This window comes from Vulpes vulpes, chromosome X (assembly GCF_048418805.1).
Source record: "Vulpes vulpes isolate BD-2025 chromosome X, VulVul3, whole genome shotgun sequence".
Lineage (NCBI taxonomy): Eukaryota > Metazoa > Chordata > Mammalia > Carnivora > Canidae > Vulpes > Vulpes vulpes.
The window spans coordinates 795,699-815,611 of NC_132796.1; the positions used below are offsets into that span (position 1 = coordinate 795,699).

A 19,913-nucleotide genomic window follows, 5' to 3' on the forward strand; every position below is an offset into this window, starting at 1 on the left:
GGGCACAGCGTTTGGCGGTTGTGGTGTTAGAGGGGGGAAGTTCACGAGGGAAGCCCCGTACCTCGGGGGATCCCGCACACGGGGACTGGGGTCGGGCAAGCAGCCCCATCGGATCCCCCTGCAAGGCTACGGGTCCACCGGCTGGATGTGGGCTCGACTGCAGAGCCCGCCTGCGCTCTCGGACGCACCTGTCACCTCTGCTCCCGCCCTGGGCTGTGGCACAGCAGCACCCCAGGGCGCGCCCTGACCCAGCACCCAGTAAGGGAGGGACTCCTTCATGTGGATCCCCAGGCCTGCTGCAGCTGCGTCACCCCAGGGCAGCCCGCATGTGCCGGATGCTGACCTGCAGAGCATCACGCACGCGGGCACCTGGAGGGTGCAGGGCAGGGGGCAGCAGCCACGAGGCCGAGACCCCCGGTGCCGTCCTGCACCCCGCACCTGCTCAGCCCAGGCTGTCGGCCCCCAAGACACAGGACTTCTTACTTCGGAGGCAGGGGTTGCAGAGAAAGGAGGCCGCGGCCGCGGTTCATGTGCAGGGGACTCTGGACCCAACTGTCCGGTGTCCCCAAAACAGGCTCCGGACATGCTTCCCACTGCCAGGGAGTCCCGCGCAGGGTCCCTAGGATCAGGTGTGGGGCTGCTCCAGGCGGCGGGGTCGGGGGGTCTGTCCAGGTGTGGGTCTCGGAGCACCCGGGGGGACGACGTCTGTCCTGGGGCAGGTCTGTCCTGGGGCAGGTCTGTCCCCGGCTGGGGGGGCTGTGAGCAGGGTGGCCCCGCCCCGGCTGGGCGAGGTGTGTCGGGCCCTGCCCTCCTGGCAGCTGTGTGTCCTGCCTCACCCCTTCCCGGTTCCCCTTCTGCTCCTCAGTACCCGCCCCTCACCGTGCCCGGTCTGACCCCCTCCGTCCCGAGTGCACTGCCTGCACTCCCATCCCCCTGGTGCACCGCCTGCCCACACCCGGCCCCATCAGTGGGTGCAGCAGCAGGTGCCCCCTCTCCCCACCTCCCGTGTGCCCCCTCTCCCCCATGCACCGCCTGCACCCTGAGTGCACCACCCTTCCCCCGGGTGCACCACGTGCACCCTCACCCCCGGGTGCACCCCCTGCACCCCCCACCTCTGGGTGCACTGCCTGACTCCCTGCCGGCCCCCCAGGTGCACAGCCTGACCCACCCACCCCACCCACCCACCCCGTGCCCCCGGTGCATCGCCTGCCCCCCTCCCCGCCCCCGTGAACCACCTGACCCCCTCCACCCCCGGGTGCCCAGCCTGGAAGCGCCCGCACCCCTCCCGCTTCCCCACCGGGAGACCTGCAAGTCCGGGCTGTCTGTCCCCAGGGGGGCGGCCTGCAGGCGCTTGGGAAGCGCAGGGCGAGCAGCGGGCTGGAGCCGCTCCGGGGCCCAGGGAGGGGTTCCGGGGCCCCTAGGGCAGAGGCCTGGCACCTCCAGGGACAGGTGGCGTCCTGAGCGCTGCTGCAGGGAGCAGCCATCCGGGCGGCGCCAGCACCGGGTGCGCGACCCGCGGGCAAACCCTCCCGGCGACCCCAGCCCCGCAGGACGCGCTCTCGTCAGCCTCGCGCTTCCTCACCAACCTGCGAAGGCCGCTTCGCCAAGCAGAGTCCGCGCTGGGGACCGGAGGAAGTTGCCCAAGGCGGCCCTGGATGGGGAGCAGCAATTAGGATCGTAGCCAACAGGAACCCGCCCGGATGAAAACCGGAAAATACCGCTTTTCAGAGAAAGGGGAGTCATTCCAGGGAACTCGCGGCGCGGCTGACCCGGGCTCGCGGGGCAGGGACGGTCACCCGGGGAGAGGCGCCCGCCCGCAGGGTCACGGCGGCGCCCGAGCCTCATTGGGTCGCGGCTTGCGGGGTGGGGCCCCTCGCGGGGACCATAAAAAGGCGGAGGACGGGGACCTGGCTTCGCCGTCGCCTTGGGGACGGTTCCTCCCGCACAGCTGCGAAGGCTGCACAGGCGGACGCGTCTGGGGTCCCGCCCCGCGCCCTCCGCGCCCTCCGCGCCCTCCGCGCCCCCGCGCCCCCCGCCAGGCCGGCTGCGGTTCGCACGCGGGGGTGTCCCTGCCTCCCAGGTAAGACCCCCCTGACCCCCGGGCAGCCACGACGCGCATTCCAGTGGGGACCATTGCGGCCAAGGTGCGCCCCCCGCGCTCCCGTGCGCACTGCGTCCGGGACCCGCAGCGCGCACCGCAAACGAGGAGGATGCGGCAGCCGGCGCGAGCAGCGGGGGGCGGGGGCGCAGGCTCCCCAGGTGAGCGGCCCGAGGCGCTGAGCCGCGCACGGAGGGATGCACGCGCCCTTGGACCTCGCGGCCCTGGGCCAGGTGTTCCCTGGAAGAACGCGCCAGGTCTCCAGGAGGCCCCAGGGCCCCAGGGAAACCGAGCCCCGCACCTGCCGCCCCGCGGCCCCACCTCGGGAGCGATGCGCAGGGAGCGGAGCGCACGCTCGGCCCCGCTCCGGGATCCCGCTGCTTGGAAAATGTGTAGAACCGGGCAAATGCACGGGTGGAAAGTGGGTGAGCGGCTGCCGCCTCCGGGGAGGGGAACGGGAAGGGGAGCTCATGCTCTCGGAGGGTCTCTGAGCGGGATGGAAAGTTCGGGAACTGGACCAGCGTGGTGAAGGCACCAGATGTCCCCCGAGTGACATCTGGAAGGGGTGACGTTTGCAGAGCGTGAGTCTCACTCTCATAAACGTGTTGATGACTAGATACGTCTTGAAAAATGCAGAGGGCGGGTGTCACCCCAGGACTCACCCTGAGTGGGTTGTGGGGGACCGAGGTCCCAGAGGTGACGGGGTGGGCTCCCCAGAGAGGCCGCAGACCGCGTTTGGGGCAGCCCCCACCCCACCCACCCTAGGGCACCCACCGTGACCCATCCTCTGGGCTGGCTGAAGGCTGCATGTGAGTGGGGTGCACACCCCTGCACACTCAGGTGCACGTGGGCACCCACTGTGTCCGCCGTCGGCGCCGGGGGGCCACCCGACTTCAGCACCTAAGGCCGCGCTCACGCGGTCTCTCTGTTGCACATTCTCATCTTCGGTCATCGCGATTTCCTGCACGGACCCTTCAGGGTTATGGCTCACGGTGAACATGGGCTTGCACACACACACACACACACACACACACACCCGGAAACCGAGCCCAATGCGGGTTGCGCCTCACCCGAACCCCTGGATTACACACCCGCTACACGGCACCTGTCCCGGGGCGCCTCGCACACACAGGCAGCGCTGGATGCTGCCAGGCCCCTCTCCTGGGAAGGGGCCCCTGGGAGGGCTCCCCGGTTTGACAAGAAGCCCTTTTGCTATCTGATTGTGTAAGAGCTGGCACTTGCGGGAAACCACCGTCAGCCCCGTTGCTCACACGGAAATCTCCCTGAGCCCCAAGGCTGAACTGGGGTCCCTGTTGGGTCCTGCGCTGGGGGCTGTGAATGCTCAGGACGAGGTACGGGGAGTCCCCGCTCTCTCCTGGATCTCGGCTGAGATTTTTCCAGGTGGGATGGTCCGGAGGGGGCACGTTTTGAGGGCGATTCGGAGGGGCAGACGGAGCTGGCCCCGGGCCGTGAGTGGTGTGTGCAAGGATGACAGGGTGGGGAGGATTGGGGGTCCCGCGGGATACCCGCGGCTGATGGTTCCGGGGGTGCCGGAGACGGGCCCGGGCGGGGGCCCAGAGCTAGCGGCGCAGGCACTGCCCTGGAGGCTCCCGGCGGGGCCCCTGGAGCCCTCGCGTCCACCTACAGGAAACTGCATCTGGGCTGTCTTCGTATTTTTAATGACGCTTCCTTCCAGGGCTTTGTGACGCCGCCGTTTCCTGGTGCCCCGCGTGCCACGCGTGGGCTCTCCTGCTTTCCGCACGGGGCTGGGGCTGGGGCCGGGAGCACGCGCAGACCTCAGGGTGGACGTCTAGAGGCGGGCGGACACACAGACAGGGATGCACGCACGAGCACACACACGAGACATGCATACGTGCACGTAAGCACACGCATGTGCACACGTGTAAACACGCACATAGTGTGCACTACATGCGCGTGTGCAATGTAGGCATAAGTGCACACATGAGACATGCATACGTGTACACACACACGCAGGCTTGCACACACGTGTGCACACATGTAAACATGGGGTCTCTGAAGACCAACACCGTCCCCGCCCCGACAGGACATCTGAATCCCAGCCCTGGCTGAGGAGGGAGCAAACGCCCGTCGCCCATCGGGTTACGAAATCCTGTGGCCGTGGCCGCAGCCAACATCCTCGGGCCTGACGCAAGCGCCAGGTGGAGACGCTGCGGGCCCCCGCGGAACCGCCCTGCCCGTGTGTGCACTACATGCATGTGTGCAATGTGGGCATATGTGCACACACAGGACATGCATAGGTGTATGTATGCGCACGCAGACACGCACACGTGTGTAGCACATGTGCACACATAGGGTGTATACAGTATGCACACGTGCGATGTAGCACATGTGCACCCATGCACACATGCAAGACCTGCACAGATGTACACATGCACACAGAATGTGCACAATCTTATACACACATGGGCACGGCAGTGTGTACAGTACATGCACACGTGTGTAATGTAGGTACATGTGCACCACGTACACACAGGAGACCTGCACAGATGTACGCCTGCACCCCAGACATGCACATGCATGACGACCTGTGTGTACGCACAGGTGCATGCATGCACACACGCACACGGCAGTGCGTACAGCATAAGCCCGTGCGTACGATGCAGGCCCCCAGGCACACATGCACACGTGTGACCGTGAATGCACGCCCCCCGCCACGCCCATGCCGGCGCCTCCCCTCCTGGAAGGAGCTGCGGGTGGCGAGAGGCGCTCCGGGCGTGCACCCCTTGCATCCCACACGCTAACCGTCCCTTCTGTTCCAGCGCACGGCCCCTGCTCGGGAGCGGCGGCGCCATGGCCTCGCTGCGGCTCGCGGTGCTTGTGACGTCTGTCTGTCTGCTGCGCGCGGAGAAAGGTAGGACGAGAACCGAGTGCGGTGTGTGGCTGGGAAACCTCAGATCATCAGCGACGCCCTTGCGGCCCGTGCCCGTCCCCCCACCCCGCCAACGGGGTCACGCTTCCACGCGCCAGCCGGGGTGTCGCGTGTGATGCGGTCGAGGTGCTCGAGCGCGAGCAGCCGTCGCCTCCCGCGGTCCTGAATCATCATCCCGGGGCGGAACTGAGTCCCACCTGTGTGACCTCTTCCTGGGCAGGGTCGCGGGAACGACGGTGGTTGCGGGCTGCCCCGTGTCCCCAGCAAGCTCCGCCCTGGAAGCCCTCACCCCAGAACCCGTGCGTGTGACTGTCTTTGCAGGTGGGGTCTTTACAGATGGAACCTAGGATGAGGCGGGGTGGGGGGTCCTCAGGCAACAGGGCTGGTGTCCTCGCAGGAAGGGGACACATGGCCGCAGGCGTGTGCGCAAGAACAAGGCCGCGTGGGCCAAGGACGCTGTCCTTGCTCGTACAAGGAGCTCAGTCCTGCGTGGACCCCCAGGCTCCCGGCCGCGCGCCGGCAGCTCCGGGCCTCAGGCAGGGCGGTTCCGCGGGGGCCCGCAGCGTCTCCACCTGGCGCTTGCGTCAGGCCCGAGGATGTTGGCTGCGGCCACGGCCACAGGATTTCGTAACCCGATGGGCGACGGGCGTTTGCTCCCTCCTCAGCCAGGGCTGGGATTCAGATGTCCTGTCGGGGCGGGGACGGTGTTGGTCTTCAGAGAGCCCTGCACGCCGCATCCCTCCCAGCTCTGGGACGGCACATGGAGCTCCGGCAGGGACACGCTCCCTCCAGGGGCTGGGGGGGGGGAGTCCTCCAGCCTCTTCCGGCGTCTGGGGCCCCAGGCGTCCCTGGGCTGGAGGCCGCGTCCCTCCTGTCTCCCCCTCTGCCCTCAGGGGCTCCTCCTCTGCATCTGCGGCTCCTCTTCTGCCTCTTTCGAGGATCCCTGTCATTGGGTTTAGGGTCCACACCCTCAGAGGACGACCCCATCTTAATTAGTTACACCTGCAACGACCCCATTGCCAAATAAGGTCCCATCGAGAGGTGCTGGGGGTCAGGCCTCGGGCATGAATTTCGAGGGGACGCCGGTGGCTCTGCCCCAAATATTCATGCAGACATCCAGGGTCCTCTGGCCCCTGCAGGGGGCCCTATGGGTGAGAGCCAGAAGGGCCACCCACTCTGCTGTCCTGGAAGCCACTCAGGGGGCCACACCGCACGCCCCGGGGGCTGGGAGATGCGGGAGGCCGGGAAGAGGAGGGGCGTCCTCCACCTCTCAGGCCGTCACCCCCGGCTCTGAGCATCATGTGGTCTCTCCTCCCGGGTCCCACCTCTGCTTTGCCTGTCTTGCCCCGCGGCCGCCTCTGTGGTCACGCCAGGCCCGGGGTACTCGGGACCACTGACCGCAGGTGGGAGCTGCTTTCTAGGAACAGAGGCTGGAGGAAGCAGCTGACGCCATCTAAAGCTTCCACGTAAAAATAAATAAAAATACATTAATTAATTAAAAAATAATAATAATAAAGATTTCACATGTTCGCTTGTAAGCTGCTAACCCCCCACCCCCTACCCTACCGACCCTTCCACTTTGGCCAAAGTGCATGACAAAGGCCGTGGGTACAGCACACGGTGAAACACGGGCGTCCAACCAGACGCCTCGCCTGGGTCTAGTCTTAAGGAGAAGTGGTTAGTCCTTCACCATTGAGTCTGAATTAGCTCAAAGATTCTTTTCATATATTGATCAGGGTAAGGAAGCTTTCCTGCATGCCTGGTTGGCTGAGAATTCCTAGTACCACAGGACTGTTAAATGTGGTCATTCTGGGTTTTTTTTTTTTCTGCTTCTCTGGAGAAGATCATTACTTTTCTGTTAATGGGGGTGAATTATATTCATGATTTTAAAAGCTTGCGTTCCCGGAGTAAATCTCCTGGGTCATGATGTATTATTCCTGGATCGGACTGAGTCATAGTTTTTTTTTTAAGATTTTATTTATTTATTCATGAGAGACACAGAGAGAGAGAGGCAGAGACACAGGCAGAGGGAGAAGCAGGCTCCATGCAGGGAGCCCGATGTGGGACTCGATCCCGGGTCTCCAGGATCACACCCTGGGCTGCAGGCGGCGCTAAACAGCTGAGCCACCCGGGCTACCCTGAGTCATAGTTTCTGAAGGGATTTTACGTCTCTGTTAATCAGGGATATTGCCCTTCAGTTTGATTTTAACCATTTCTCTGTGATATTGGGATAATGCTGGCCTCCTAAAATGAGTTAGAACATATTTCCTGTTGGCCCCCCTCCTTGTTTTTTGAAATTTTGTGCACATGATACTACTTATTCCTTAAATATCTGATAATTTGGGGCACCCGGGGGGGCTCAGTGGGTGAGCGCCTGCCTTTGGCCCAGGGCGTGACCCCGGGGTCCTGGGATCGAATCCCACGTCGGGCTCCCGGCATGGAGCCTGCTGCTCCCTCTGCCTGTGTCTCCGCCTCCTTGTCTCTGTGTCTCTCATGAATAGATAAATAAAATCTTTAAATATATATATGATTTATATTTTTATATTATTTATAAAAAAATAAAACATGATGGGAATATGCTGACATTAATATTTACTATTTCAAAATTGAACAGCAATTTAAAAATAAATAAATAAATAATTATTAAAAAAAACTTACTATTTCACCCTTCCTATCCGTTTCAATGTTCGTTAATGCGTCGGCAGACCTGAGTGTAAATCTTGAGGGATGAGAATCTATCAAAAATTACATTCTGACATAGAAAAAAGTTCCCTAAATGAAATTTTTGTTATTACTAAGGAATCCATTGTCCTTACAGGTCAGAGGCCAATAATGCCGGAAGCCAAAGTGTCGATATGGTTTGGTCTTGACTATGAAGGAAACGTTGTTGATCTTGATAAGTAATCACAACGCCAGTTAATAAACTATGGGAACGTTGATGAAAGTCATATCCTGTAACTCGTTGAAGGGGGGGGTCACAGAGAAAACCTCATGAGGTGTCTGGTGGAGCTTTACAGCTTTGAGTTACGGGCGAGATGTGGCCCCGTTGCTCCTTGTACGAGGGCGAGCAGGTCTTGGGTGAAATCTGGGGAGTTCTGAGGTCGGCTCCGAGCGACGCCCTGTCCACCGACCCTGCAGCAGGAATACATGTGCTTTGACTGCATTTCAAAACGTAGTCCGAGGTCGCCTGCGTGGCTCAGCGGTTGGGCGTCTGCCTTCGGCTCAGGTCGTGACCCCCGGGTCCCGGGATCGAGTCCCACGTCGGGCTCCCAGTGCATGGAGCCTGCTTCTCCCTCTGCCTGTGTCTCTGCCTCTCTCTCTCTCTGTGTCCATCATGAATAAATAAATAAAATATTTAAAAATTTTTAAAAAATAATAACGAGAATGTGTCTGCGAGGGTCCTCGGCCATCTAGACTTCTCCTTCCCGAGGACGTCAGCGAACTGGGTGGGAGGAGGAAGCCCCCATGGTGATGCGGGTTGGAGCATCCACGCGGTGTCTCATCTAACTGTGACCTCTAAACGTTTCAGATCCAGATTCACCGATTAAGAACCTCAGGATGGAGCCGGGAAGCAGGAGACTGACCTGGGACCTCAGTGGAAATGTCTCTGAAATTAAGTGTTTCATCAACTCAAAATTTATCACTAAGGTAAAGCATCTTCCCCGCACTTGGCACGCCGGAGATGCTCGTGTCTTTGGGGGACCTAAGAGCCAGCAGAGCCCAAAGGCCACGTCCGGCTCTGGCGTCGCAGCGGCGGGGGTTCTAGTCTGCGCTTGGCCATGGAACGTGCCGGCGGGGGGCGGGGGGTGCAAGTGCGTCTCCGTCGTCCAAGACTGCGGCCCCGGAGAGCGGTGGAGAGCGACTGTGCTCAGCCGTGGCAGGCGCAGAGCCCAGCCGAGTCCTCGCGTCCTCGTGTGGCTGCCCCTCTGTGCACATCTGCAGCCTCGTCTGCTCTTACAAGGACCCCAGGCCTAGGGGGTCAGGGGTCACCCTGCTGACCTCATTATACCCTAATCCCGTCGTTAAAGACTCCATCCTCAGATACAACCAGTGTCTGAGGTCCTGGGGGTGAGGGAGGCCTCCAGCACATGAATTTTGGGGAACACAGTCCAGCTCATGAGAAGCCTCGCTGGGATCTCCTGGAGCCGGCTGACGTGCGGAACACGCGGGCTGCCCCAGGGCCTAGGACCGCCGGCCCGGAGAGCAGCCTCCGGAGTCCGCCTTCCCACCGCGTCTCCAAATGGCAGAGGGGCCCGTCCTGCAAGTGTGCGGCGCAGAGAAGGTGTGCGGGGCTGAAGGAGGCGGACGACGGGGAAGCAGGAGGCGGCAGGACCTCCTCCCCGAGACGCGACCGCTCAGGCCCGTGGGGACGACGGACCACGGAGTCGGACCGGGTTCCGGAATGCGGTAAAACGCGGCCAGATTGGTGCTACGCGAAGGCCAGGCCGGCCCGGGACTCGGGGTAGGAGAGAGCTGGGTGGCTCCCCCAGCTCCGAGGCCGAGAGGCATCGCCGAGGAGGATCGGGAGGTGCTGGGCCCTGCCGGCCGCCCCCGAAGCGCTGCGCTTTTCCGTAAATCGAATCAGTTGGCGAGACCGGGCTGGCTATGAGCCATCCCGGAGCCACCCCAGGAAGTCTTAGATCGGAGCCGGAGAAGGCACCCGGGTGCTTGGCGCCCCAGAGCTCCACGTGCGCTGTGGGATGAGGCCTCTAACCCCAGTCTGGTTGCGTCTGTTACAGACACATCAACGGGACACCGGGCGTCGTCGTTTATCAATTACTTTCCGCCGATCGGGGTCCCTGGGCCGGCTCAGCTGGAAGATCATGGCCCTGGACGTGGGGGTCATGAGTTTGAGCCCCCGTGGGGCATACAGATGACTTAAACACAAAATCTTTAAAAAAATTTAAAAAAAAAGCAATCACCTTCTACTTATTCATCCATCCGGGGCTTCACGCTCGCCGTTTATATTCACGTGTTGAATCGTGCAGGTGCGAAGCTGGAATCCACCACGACCTTCATACACATTTTCCTTTCATTTTTGTTCCTCCCGCGCTTCCAGGTTGATTTCCTCCTTTCCCGGGCTTTCCCGTGCCAATTCCTTTTATCGTTCGGTTCCTAGAAAAGGGCCAATTTATTCGTGGCGGGATTCGTAAACGGAATTATTACGTATTTATTCCTCAACGGATCTATTTAGTCATGAATGGATCGATTTATTTGTTTATGAATGGATTTATTTCTTTATGTATTGGCAGATGGAGTTAATTTATAGACGTTGTTGTGCAGTTTTTTAAAAATTAATGAATCCTGTGGTCCACCTGTTGGGCCCTCCCTCCATCTCCCCCAACCTGTGATTTCTACACCGTCTCCAATTTGTCGGCCGCCGCGAAATCACTGCCTGGGTTTTTGTTTTGTTTTGTTTTGTTTCTGTTGTTTTTGTTTTTTACTTGCTGGGGTTTTGGTGAAGATCGCGTGGAATCCACAGAGCAAGTGGAGGGCGATGATGGTTTGCGGCTGTTGAGTATCATCCACACCAGAGTCTACGTCTTGTCTCAACGATGAGTAAATCTCGCTCTCTCCCCCCCCCTCTCTCTGTCTCTCTGTCTCTCTGTCTCTGTCTCTCCCAGGCCGTCAACGGCCGTTACTGCCAGTTTTATGTGCTCCCCTTATGTGAAGTGAAAAACTTCACCATCTCCGTGAAGCAAGACCCGCCGTTCTCCACGGGGATTCAGTACGTCCCGCGAGGTGAGGGGGACGCGCTCCTGTCTGCCATCCGTTTGCCTGAGTGCGTGTGAGGTCGCAGGACCTGGACCCCGGAGGCCCCCTTCCGCGGGACTGCCCTTCCTGTCACCTCCCTGCAGGCACAGAAGGAAAGCCGGCGGCGGCCGCGCGGGGCCTGGACTGCTGGGTGCACGACGGGGACTTCCTGACGTGCAGCTGGGAGGTGGGCAGGGCGGCCCCCGGCGACGTGCAGTACCGCCTGTACTGGCGGGACCTGAAGTAGGTGAGGCCGTGGGCGCGGCGCCGCCTCCCGGGCCCGTGGGCCGCCGGTCACCGCGGGTGCTCCGTCCCCGCAGGGCCTACCGCGAGCAGGAGTGTCCGCGATACGAGGCGGACGATCGGGGCGTCCACGTCCGGTGCCGGTTCGATGACGTGTCCAGGTTGCAGAGGCACATCCAGTTGTGGGTGAACGGCACCAGCCGACGCTCCGGAATCCCCTGCTCCGACCTCTGTGTCGAATTACCGGAAATCGGTGAGTCCAGGGCCTGCCTCTGCGCGCTGGTGTCCAGCTCAGCGGCCCCGACGACATAACGCCGTGGTCCCCGGGCTGGTGGCCGCTGCGTCCCATCTCCGCCCCTGTCCCCACATGGCTCCTCCTCTGGGTCTCCTCCTCCGCTATGTGCACACCTGTCCTTGGCGTAGGGCCTCCCCAGTCTAGGACGAGCTCATCTCATCATCCCTCAGCCCGAAGTCGGAGAGGCAGGAGGTCACCCTGCTCGCTCGCCTGGCCTCGGTGGCTCCTAGCGGGCGGCTTCTGACCTGTCTCCAGGGTGCTTGGCCCAGCTGCCCTCTGGGGCACCCCCGCCTCCCTGGCCTCACTCCCTGGTCCCACCAGTGGGTGCACCCTCCCAAGCAGGCCACTTGCCCTCTCTCCTCTTTTGAGGGGAGAAGGCCATTTGTGGAGCTGGAGCGGAAGCGGGGTCCCACGGCCTGCATGGCTGCAGGGAGGAGGGAGGGGAGCTGGGTCGGAGATTATCCATGGGATGGAATTTCGGATGGATTCTGTGGGTGCTGCTGAGGTAGAGGCCTCGACTGAGGGAGGCTGGGTGCCCAGTGACATAATGGAATGGGGAAGTGGAAGGGGAAGAGGAGGAGGCAACGTGATCTTGGGGTGGGGGGGGGCTGCCCTGTACTGAGCTCAGCCAGGTGTCCAGGTGGAGCGCCCGGTGAGACAGGTGAGGACCCAGGGCTGGGCTCCTGGGGCAGGTGGGCCCCGGGGTGTAGATTCAGATGTGGTCACACCGGAAGCTGGAGAAGCCACAGAGTCAGGAGGGCACTTAATGCCCAGAGGGAGGGCACAGGGCTGAGCCCCAACATTGCAGCCCCAGTGGGGATGGCGGGAGGGTCCCAGCACCCAGCAGGGAGGCCCAGATGGACGGAGGATGTCCGGGGAGGAGCTGGCAGGGCAGAGGCCCGGTCAGGGGGGAGGTGAGGATGCAGCGAGGCAGGGGCAGATGTTTCCGGGAGTGCAGCTGGCTGGCCCAGGACATTGGACATGGGACTGGCCCTGCACAGGGTGGGGAGTGGGGAGCAGGCCAGGCACGGAGGAGAGGTTTGTGGGGTGGGGGGAGTCCAGGGCTGCAGGAGGCCTTCCTCCTTCTGCTGGACACTAGTGGAAACATGGGGTGTAGACCCTGAGAGCACCTTCCAGGGGGTCTCGGGCGGGCGGGGGTCTGTCACAGGCTACAGCCTGAGCAGCTAGACCTAAGGCCGACTCAAGAGGATATTTCAACATATTTGGTCATGCATCTATATTGATATTTTGCCCATTCTTTAACCTTAGAGTGGCGCTTTCTTCTCCTCCCACACCCCAAATTTGTATGAAACCTATTTTAAAGTATTTTCGGTGGGGTGGGCGTGGGGATGGGGATGTTGATTTTTTTCTTACTCATTAAATGTTTTTGGTGGGTTTTTTCCTCCTGTTCTAGAGAGATTAAGTCCACCCCACATCACTGCAACCTGTAATAAATCCTATTCAATGATGGAGTGGAACGTATTAAGCCACTTCAATCACAGATTTCTGTATGAACTTCAAATACAAAAGGTAAATGCTTGTCCTAGCTGACAATTCTAGGTTCTCTAGGATCTGTACCCCCGAGGCTTTGGAGGCAGATAAAACATACACACAACAAAAATATGAACCAAAAAAAAAAAAAGTGTTTTGGTCTTTTAAAAATAATTAAACATAAATAAAAAATAAAGATAAAGCTTAAGTAGATTTTAAAATACATAGAAACTAAAAAAAAAATAAAAAAATAAAAATAAAATAAAATACATAGAAACTAAACCCTACATAACAATGAAGATTGTTTTTTGTTTTTGTTTTTTTTTATGATAGTCACAGAGAGAGAGAGAGAGAGAGAGAGAGGCAGAGACACAGGCAGAGGGAGAAGCAGGCCCCATGCACCGGAGCCCGACGTGGGATTCGATCCCGGGTCTCCAGGATCGCGCCCTGGGCCAAAGGCAGGCGCCAAACCACTGCGCCACCCAGGGATCCCAACAATGAAGATTGTTTTTGTTTTTGTTTTTTTTTTTTTTAACAATGAAGATTGTTAACACACACACACACACACACACACACAAATCTGAAAAAAAAACTACTGAATATCATATAAGATGTTGTGTATGTGTGAAAATCATCAAAAGAAGACATACAAACTCTAAAAAAAAAAGTTTTGACTTTAACAAAAGTATCAAAGTTGGCTATTCAAAAGACAGAGGTAAAATTGGAAGGGCAGGTAGGTCACAGATGGAAGACACCAGGTGCATATCTGTCAGACAAAGGACTCCTGTTTGGGGTAGATAAGAAATGCTTCCAAGTCAATACCAAGAAGACAAACAACTGTATTTAAAAAAAAAAAAAAAAAAACAAAGGGCAAACAAATAATCAAAAAACAAAGGGCAATGATGGAAACAGCCACTTCCCCAAAGAAGATGTGTTCATGCCCCATAAACACATGAAATGGTGCCAGAGAAATACAAACCACAGGGAGAGGCCACTCCATAAACTCGTTAGATTGGCTACAATGACAAATTCTAGCCAAACCAAGGGTGGTGAGGCTGTCACCCAGTTGGTTGCAACACTTGCTTGGCACTAAGAGGTGGCCATTGAGAATGGTACGGGTGGCTCCTTCTTCTTTGAAACGTTCCTCGTGGATGACCATTCCCCCTGTTGTACGAGCCAAGATAAAATCCCACCCATTTAAGGAAACATGGCGCAGGCCCTGTGGAAGAGGCGTTGACGGAATCTTGCAGGGCCCACCTTTCCCCGGCTGGGCCAGGCCCGGAGAGAAATGAAACGTAGGCCCACCTGAGTGGGGACCGGGGTGTGGGAATGACTCAAGGGAAGGGATGAGCCAAAGATATCCCGGCCTGGAATCCGGCCCCCAGGGAAGGTCAGCCAGGTAGGCCCAGGTCGGCCGTGGGGGATCCCATTCCTACAGAGGGAGAGGTGTAGTGCAGGACGGTCTACAGTGAGTGACACACCTGTGCTCTGGGTGTGAGCGGGGACGAAGGCAAGGCAGGGGGCACAGGGAAATTTGGGGGTGACCGAGTCATTCCTCGCCTGCGACGGGCGGTGGTTTCACGTGCACGTGTTGCTCAAAAAATCTCAGCAAATCCTGTGCCCTCCGTGTGTGGTTTGCTCAAGCAAATTTTGCCTGAATAAAGTTATCCTAAAAAATGACCAAGTATGGACGCACCTGGCTGGCTCAGCGGGTGGAGCGTGCGACTCTTGAGTTCGAGCCCCACGTTGGTGTAGAGGGTTCTGAGTTTGAGCCCTACGTTGGGTGTAGAGACCATAAATACACTTAAAAAATATTTAGGTCTATAAATGAAAAGGAAACGACGAAATGTTTTGAGGTAATTAGTACTTCATACTCCATTGTCGACTTGAATGTATTATTTTTATTTTTTTAATATTTATTGTTGATGTTCAACTAGCGATTATACTCAGTGTTTCTGTAAACCTAAAACTGCTTAGAAGGATGACGTTATTAGTTCTATATTAAAAAAATAAGGTGTTTTTACGCTAATCCCTGCTTTATACTCTATTTATATGTTATATCGATCATTTAGACCCAGTCACTGATTATATTGTGCTCAGTTTGTCTTTAAACCTAAAAGGGCTCAAAGAAACAAGGGCCTTCGTCAGGGGACAGCATGAGGCAGCCGCCGCTTGTGTCTTGTTTTGTAGGGCACCGATCCTGCGTCCACGGAGAAGGTGAGTGTCCCCCGCGTGCCCAGAACCGGGCATCCCGAAGCGCAGGTGCGTTTTCCTTACTGTGCGGCCTCTCCGCCGTGCGGGACTCCGCGTGGGCCCCACGCACCCACCCCGCGACCTCCAGGATTCGGAGCGGAGGGGAAACAGCTGGGACGTGAGGTTCTGTCTTCACGTGGCTCCTCTGTGACTGGTGTCCTCCTCTGTCCGTATAAGGACCCCTGTCGTTGGACTCAGGGCCTCCTCATCCGGAGGAGCTCCTCTTGAGATCCTTCACTTAAGCACGCGGCAAAGACCCTACTTCCGAATAAGGTCGCGACCAGGAGTTCCAGGGGGACGCATCTTCCTTGGAGGTGGTGGGAGGTCACTGCTGCAGAGCGTGCACGGCAACATGTGTCTGGGGCTCATCAGGGGTGGCTGTGGAGCATCACGTCCCAGTGACATTTTTGTTTGGACCCCACAAAGTCTGGGCTGAGGGGGCTTCCAAGTAAGGTCAGCTTCTAGGATTGGGTGGGTGAGAACTTGCACATCCGAGTTTGGGGAGGACCCGCTGCACCCCTGCCAGGGCCCCGTTGTCTCTCCCCCCTCCTTTTCTTTTAAACTGCAGCTCTACGAAAACCACTTCGTGATTTACAATCCTGGAAACTACGTGGCGAAACTAAAGGTGCAGGGTTTCTTCCGCAAAGACTGGAGCGAATGGAGCGCCCCCCAACTCTTTGGTGAGTGGGGCGCCCTTCCACCTGGCCCTCCGGTGTGCTGAACGCTGGGGGCCACCACGCCTGGCCAGGAGGCACAGCCCCCTCCTGCGCTCTGACGGGCTCCTCATCTGTGCTCTGGGGCCCTCGGCCCCCAAGGGAGCAGGGCTGGAGCTCCACCCACTTCTGTGACCCCAAAGAGGGCTCTGAAGACCACAGGTGACCCTGCGCTTCGTGCTCACCCCATGGGAGGGCAGAGAGTGGGCGGGACAAGACCCCCAGTAAGAGGCCCCAGGGCTTCTGGTAACAAAACGGTCAGCAGGGAAGGGGTGGGGCGGGTCCTCTTTCATCCCCCAGGGTGCCTGCCTGGGCTCCTGACTCTGATTACAAGGATTTCCCCAAAAAAAAGACCTGCTATTTCTCCCTGACCTGTTCTGAAACCACACCGACCAACGTCCCATTTCCGGGGTCCCATGTGGGAAATGTGGGTCAGTGGGGTCCTGGGGCTGCTGCAATAAATGACCTCACCTGACCAGGGAGGGGGCTTAAAACCACAGAATCCATCCTCCCCCAGCTCTGGAGACCTGACGTCTTAGGTCCAGGGGGGGACGCGCTTCCTCCAGAGGTTCCGGAGAGGGTCCCTCCGGCCTCTTCCACTGTCTGGGGCCCAGGTCTCCATCTCCATCCTCACGGGGCTCGTCCTCTGCATCTGCGTCTCCTCTTCTGTCTCTTCCAAGGACCCCTGTGGTTGATGCGGGGCCCATCCTATTCCAGTGGGACCTCACATTTACTTGATTACATCTGCAAAGACCCTCCACTGTGGGCTCAGATGTGTCCCCCAAATCCACATATTGTCACCCCCAGGATGTCAGAATGGAACTGTATTTGGGGATGAGGTCTTTAAAGAGGTGGTCAAGGTAAAATGAGGTCAGTAGGGTGGGCCCTGATCCCATAGGACTTGTAGGAAGAGGGGATGAGGACATGGACGCGCACAGAGGGGCGACCACGCAAGGCCAGGGGGAGAACACAGGGAGACAGGCCTCAGGGGGAACCAGCCTTGGCCCCTCCTCATCTGACTCGCTGCCTGCAGGACTGGGAAATCAGTTACTTAAGCCACCCAGTGTGTGGGGCTTGGTTGTGGCACCCCAGGAAACTCATACCCTCCCTCCCGGGCCTCCTGTCCCAGCGGGGAGCCTGAGGTCCTTGCAGACCCGTGAGCCAGCTGCTCCCCCTACTGGCCACGCTGCAGGGGATGCTGGTGGCCTGGGACTAGCGCTGGGCTGGGAGAGGTGTAGGGGCTGGGGGGGCAGGCATCCCTCTTCTGCTGGGGCCTCACCAGCCCCCCCGCCCCGGCAGGCAGGTGGCCACCGTCCCCTCCTGGACGCGCCTGCTGCCTCTGGAGGGGGCCCCTGGGGAAGCATTCAGGGCTGCGTGCAACCACCACCCCTGGGACCCGCTGACATGTCCCGTGCACCCTCTTCCCTAGTGTGTGACCCCAAGGATGAGCACCTCCGTGACTGGCTGGTGTCCGTACTGGTCTTGCTGGGGACACTGCTGGTCCTGGGACTCGTGGCCCTGCTGTGTAGAAGGTGAGCGCGCCGTGCCTGCCACCTCGCTGGCCTCCCTGCAGTGTGATGCCTGCCGTCCTCGCCCCCCACCACCGGAGGATCTCACCTGCTGGACTGCTCTGTCCCCGGGGGCAGGCCGCTGCCTCAGGCGACCCCATGGGGTTTGTAAGACGTGACCCTGTTAGGCCCTCTGGTCCTTGCCACCCACGGAAACCAGAAGCTGGGTGCCCCGTGCAGCATCCTCAGGACCCTCTGTCCTCAGTCCTGTTGCATGTTCCCATATCTCCCCGATGCTCGGTTTCCCACCCCGTGCCCAGATTCCTCGTCCCCCACTATCCTTCATGGGGGGCTGAAGGGGCTCCTCTCGGATCCGCCCTCCTCCCCCTCTCCCTCCTCCTCCTCCTCCCCCTCCTCCCTCCTCCCTCCTCCTCCTCCCCCTCTCCCTCCTCCTCCCCCCAATCCCCTCTGCAGCAGGCAAGAGTCCAGTGATGGGATAATCATGACCTTTCCCGCCTGAACAACTCTCCTGCCCCTGAGGTGCCTTCCAGATGCCTAGTTGCTAAGCCCTATCAGGCGCTGCCCGGTGTGTGTTTGGGGTGGGGGGGAGGGGGAGGTCTGTCCTAGCAGGCTCTGGCCTCTCTGGCTTCACCCACACCCGCCCCCTCCCAGCCCTTCAGGCTGAGCGGCCCCGCCCAGGGTGCACAACCTGCTGGGTTGATGAGGAAGGGCAGGGGCAGGTTCCATGCAGCCAGCAACCCATGGACCACCTTCAGGCCTCCCGGGGCCCCAGGCAGGGGTCGGGGTGGGGTGCACAGCCCCCCCCTCAGCAGGAGATGCAGGTGTGCTTGTTATGTGGTGGCGCTTTGCCCCTGCGGATCAGGATTCCTCACTGCTGTAGGACTTGGGCCTGGGGGGCAGGCAGTCGAGACCACCCCCCACTGCACCCGGGGACTGGGGCTGGATTCCTAAGTCCATCCGGCAGCCTGTGGCCTCTGAGTTCTGGATTCAGAGCATGTGTTGTCTTTCTCCTCTGAGGTACTCAGTTTTGCAGAAACTCTTCCCTCCCATCCCTCACATGAAGGACCCCATCATGGACAACTTCCAGAGCCCCAAGCTGGTACGTCCTGGCTCGTGCTGGGGAGGAGGGGTGCGGGAGGAGGAGGCCACAGCCCCGCCCGCCGAGGGCTGGTCCTGTCCTGGTAGGAGGGAGGATGGTGGGGGGATGGGGAAGGCTGCCAGGTGACAGTCACGCGAGGAGTTGGACAAAGTCCCAGACCCGCACACCAGGGACCAGCCAGGCCCCCGTGGCTTTCATGGGGGGGAGGGGGCGTGTGTGCAGCCCAGCCTGACCCCTGCCTCCTGCAGGTGCCCTGGGACACCAGCAGAGCCAGCCGGGAGGACTGTCCGGTGGCCGAGGTGCACATTTTGGGGGAAACATGAAGCGGGACCTCAAACGTTCTTCTCCGATTGGCCAGGAGCCCGGACAGCCTGGCTGCGGGGGGACCCACGGAGGAACGTAGTGGGCAGGGGAGGGAACACCTGTGTCGGGCTCATTGTGTAAATAAAGGCCTCTTGCACCCAGCCCCTGGACTCCGGGGAGGCGGGATCCAGATGGTCGTGTGGGGCCCTGGGGCCTCCGGTCTCCCCTGAAATGGGACCGACCCAGATGCTGCTCGCAAGGTCCCGGGACTCGCCGCTCCGAGCCTGTTCAGCGGCCTCAGCGGCCGGGCCTGCTCTCGCTTTCCGGCTTCATTCCGTGTAAGCACCCGACACCCCGAGGTGCACAGGGTGGCACGTGGGAAGCCCCGGGAGCCCGGCTGTCTCCCACCGCCGCCCAGGGGCCAGGGTTGATGTGGGACGCGGGGCCACGGCAGACAGCCGGCTGTATGCAAACCCGCAGATACAGGCTCCCCCCACCCCCAGGAACCAGGATCTCCCCCAGAGACCTGTGCTCCCACGTCCACTGGGGAAGGGGCCTCTGGCCCCTCCGAACCTTCCCTGCAGGGCAGTAAGCAAGCACCCTTCGTTGCAGCCGTCGCCCCGCTTGGTCTGCACCCAGCTCATGAACTGGGGTGGGGGGTGAAAGCACAGCCCCAGGGAGACAGTGACCATGGCCATGGCCCCTAAACCCCCACGGCTCAGCAGGGAGTGCCCAGGTGCCCACGGAGGCTCGTCTGTGCAGCCCGGAGGGCAAACACGGCTGGTCAACAGTGCGTAGTCCTGTCCTATGTCCTTGGAAGCTGCCTCGTGACCCCGGGCAACCCCCCAACCTCCTAATCTCAGACTGGACCCCTCCTTGCAACAAAAACAAGGGTTTGCACTTGACCCCGGTCTCGGGAAGACCAGCCCCGCCTTCCGTGTCGTGTCCTCTCCCAGCCCGGGGGAGGTTTCAGAGCCCAGCTGGCCTTTCTACCCCAGGTCTCCCGCTTCACAGGTGGAAGCAACGGCAGGTCCAAGGTTCAGTCTGGAGACCTGTTCTCCCGCCCTCACGTGGGGGTTTCTGCACAAACAGCCACACAGGATGCAGACCTGCCCCAGGGTGGACTTGGGCCACAGGATGTGGCTGCTGGGGCTACTTCCGGGATGTTTTTCTCAGCAGGGAGACTGGCTACACTGTGCTCCTTCACCGGGGGTGAGAGGGGAT

At 59.8% G+C, this 19,913-nt stretch overlaps 1 protein-coding gene across 2 annotated transcripts; it reads left to right on the plus strand.

Annotated features, from left to right (window-relative positions):
- The first annotated feature begins 1,858 nt into the window (after nucleotides 1–1,858).
- Nucleotides 1,859–18,851, plus strand: IL3RA (interleukin 3 receptor subunit alpha). 2 transcript variants are annotated; one of them, XM_025984602.2, is made up of 12 exons: nucleotides 1,859–2,080; nucleotides 4,900–4,991; nucleotides 8,539–8,657; nucleotides 10,634–10,751; nucleotides 10,868–11,006; nucleotides 11,084–11,259; nucleotides 12,716–12,831; nucleotides 14,983–15,009; nucleotides 15,614–15,725; nucleotides 17,188–17,290; nucleotides 18,305–18,386; nucleotides 18,635–18,851. In XM_025984602.2, exons 2-12 carry the CDS (start codon nucleotides 4,931–4,933, stop codon nucleotides 18,707–18,709), a joined length of 1,128 nt encoding a protein of 375 aa, XP_025840387.2. In that variant the 5' UTR covers nucleotides 1,859–2,080; nucleotides 4,900–4,930; the 3' UTR covers nucleotides 18,710–18,851. The 2 variants fall into 2 exon arrangements, with proteins under 2 accessions (XP_025840387.2, XP_072600933.1); XM_072744832.1 differs by having other exon boundaries at nucleotides 18,313–18,386.
- Nucleotides 18,852–19,913: the final 1,062 nt, after the last annotated feature.

Coding starts and splice junctions, on each gene's coding strand:
- IL3RA (XM_072744832.1), top strand. CDS start 4,931: ATGGCCTCGCTGCGGCTCGCGGTGCTTGTGACGTCTGTCTGTCTGCTG. Junction 8,658..10,633: donor ACTCAAAATTTATCACTAAG/GTAAAGCATCTT, acceptor TGTCTCTCCCAG/GCCGTCAACGGCCGTTACTG. Junction 11,007..11,083: donor CTGTACTGGCGGGACCTGAA/GTAGGTGAGGCC, acceptor CCGTCCCCGCAG/GGCCTACCGCGAGCAGGAGT.